This window comes from Bison bison, unplaced genomic scaffold, assembly GCF_000754665.1.
Source record: "Bison bison bison isolate TAMUID 2011002044 unplaced genomic scaffold, Bison_UMD1.0 scf7180017857661, whole genome shotgun sequence".
NCBI lineage: Eukaryota > Metazoa > Chordata > Mammalia > Artiodactyla > Bovidae > Bison > Bison bison.
This window is the reverse complement of record NW_011488234.1, coordinates 159,230-161,043: the sequence shown is the minus strand read 5'-3', so window position 1 is coordinate 161,043 and position 1,814 is coordinate 159,230. Positions and strand designations below refer to the sequence as shown.

The following is a 1,814-nucleotide window of genomic DNA, read 5'->3' as shown; positions in this document are numbered from 1 at the left end:
CTGGGCCCGGGATGCAGCCCAGGACTTCTCAGCTCGCAGCAGCCGTCTCTGGGGTGAGCCCCGAGGCCAGCAGTCTCCAGACCGCCAGCAGGGTAGGTCACCCACCCTGTGCATCCCCTCTGCCCAGCGGCTCCACCCCAGGCATCACCTGGACCTTCCCAGGGACCCTCCTCGACCCCTCTCACCCCTGACACTGACTTCTGCCTCCCTCCCCAGTCTCCTCCCCAGCACTGACCTCACCCCTAGGGCTGCCTCCTGACCCGACCCCACCTCTCCCCCAGGCCACTGCCCCCAGCCACCATTCCCACCTGGGACCATGTCCCCTGCCTTCAGGGACCCAGGGCCCAGGGTAAGGGTGTCCCACAGGAAGGAAGGCCGGTGAGGGTGGGCCCACAGTGACTCTGCGAGGGGAGCCCAGGAAGAACACGAAGCCACTGGGCCCCTGCCCCCCAGCCCTCCTGGGCTCAGCCCTCGCCCCACTCAGCCCGCCAGGGGCCTGTCCCGGATCCCATGCAAGCCTCCCCAGGAGGCCTTGGAGCGGGCGGTCTGGCTGGTGGGGACGCTCCAGGGAGACTTTGGGGCAAGCCCCGCTCTGCCGGGCTCTCACTCCTGCTCTGACTCCTGGGCCGCCCCTGTCCATGCAGCTCCAGCCCTCCGGGTCCCTGCTGGCCTGGACTGCCAGTTCCTCCCTGCGTCCCCAGCCCGGGCAGGAGGGCCCCTCTGAGTCAACCCCCCGGGGCAGCCCCGCCTGCCCCCACTGAGCTGAACCCTGACTCACGTGTTGGGAACTGCCTCCCACCCCCACAGCCTGGGGGGCAGAAGCCTGGGAGGGGACCAGAGAGGGCCCAGCCAGCCCTTTGGAGGCCTCTGCAGAGGAGAGGGTTAGGGGTGACTTCCAGGGTCTACGGGATGGATATCTGGAGGGTCATGAGCTTGCGGTGGGCCCATCTAGCCTCCTGCTTCTGGGGTCTCTTGGGCACCAAGGACTGACCCCGTCGAGCCCTCTTCACCCAGAAGCTCCACCCCAAGCCTTCAATCCTCAACTCAGTCCTTTGGCGCCCAAACCCTGCTAGGCCTCCCACAGGCCTCAGGTTGGCTGCCTGGTCCTCGGAGTTTCCCAGAGCACCCGGTTCCCCGGGCAGGGAGGGCCCTGGCCCTGACTCCCCGAGGTGGCCGCCCTGGGACCTTTCCCAGCGCTCGGGACAGTAGGCCCAAAGGAGCAGCTGTGGCCTTTACAGGCAGGGGACAAAGGCACAGACCCTTGCTGCCCGTCCGGGATGGGCGGAAGGCAGGGTGACGCGCAGGGCCTGCTCTTCCGCCCGAATTCCACCTTGAGCAGCCCCGCCCTCCCACCTGGCCCAGGTGTCCCCGCCCCTCGCTGAGCTCAGGGCTGGGCGGTGTCGGCCTCTGAGCCAGCCCTGGGCGAGGCCAGAGGGGAGGGGACTTCAGGGACAGGGCCGCGCGGGAAGAGACGGCGAGACAGCTCGGGCTGGAGGTGGCGACGGGGCCCAGGCCAGGCCGACCGCCCCGTGCCCGCCGCCATGCAGGACGGTAACTTCCTGCTCTCCGCCCTGCAGCCCGAGGCGGGCGTGTGCTCCCTGGCGCTGCCCTCGGATCTGCAGCTGGACCGCCGGGGCGCCGAGGGGCCGGAGGCAGAGCGGCTGAGGGCGGCCCGCGTCCAGGAGCAGGTCCGCGCGCGCCTGCTGCAGCTGGGCCAGCAGCCACGGCACAATGGGCCCGCTGAGCCCGACGGGGCAGCCGAGGCGGCCAGAGGTAGGCGGATGCGGGCCAGGGGGGCACCGGGGGGGGGCAGG

General features: G+C 70.6%; 1 protein-coding gene across 1 annotated transcript in view; it reads left to right on the top strand.

The window, feature by feature from the left end:
• Nucleotides 1–11: 11 nt before the first annotated feature.
• Nucleotides 12–1,814, top strand: part of PKP3 (plakophilin 3) — an 8,547-nt gene continuing 6,744 nt past the window's right edge. The window contains exons 1-2 of the mRNA XM_010861163.1: nucleotides 12–92; nucleotides 1,578–1,773. Coding sequence (XP_010859465.1) covers nucleotides 12–92; nucleotides 1,578–1,773 — 277 coding nt within the window. The remainder of the gene's footprint in view (nucleotides 93–1,577; nucleotides 1,774–1,814) is intronic.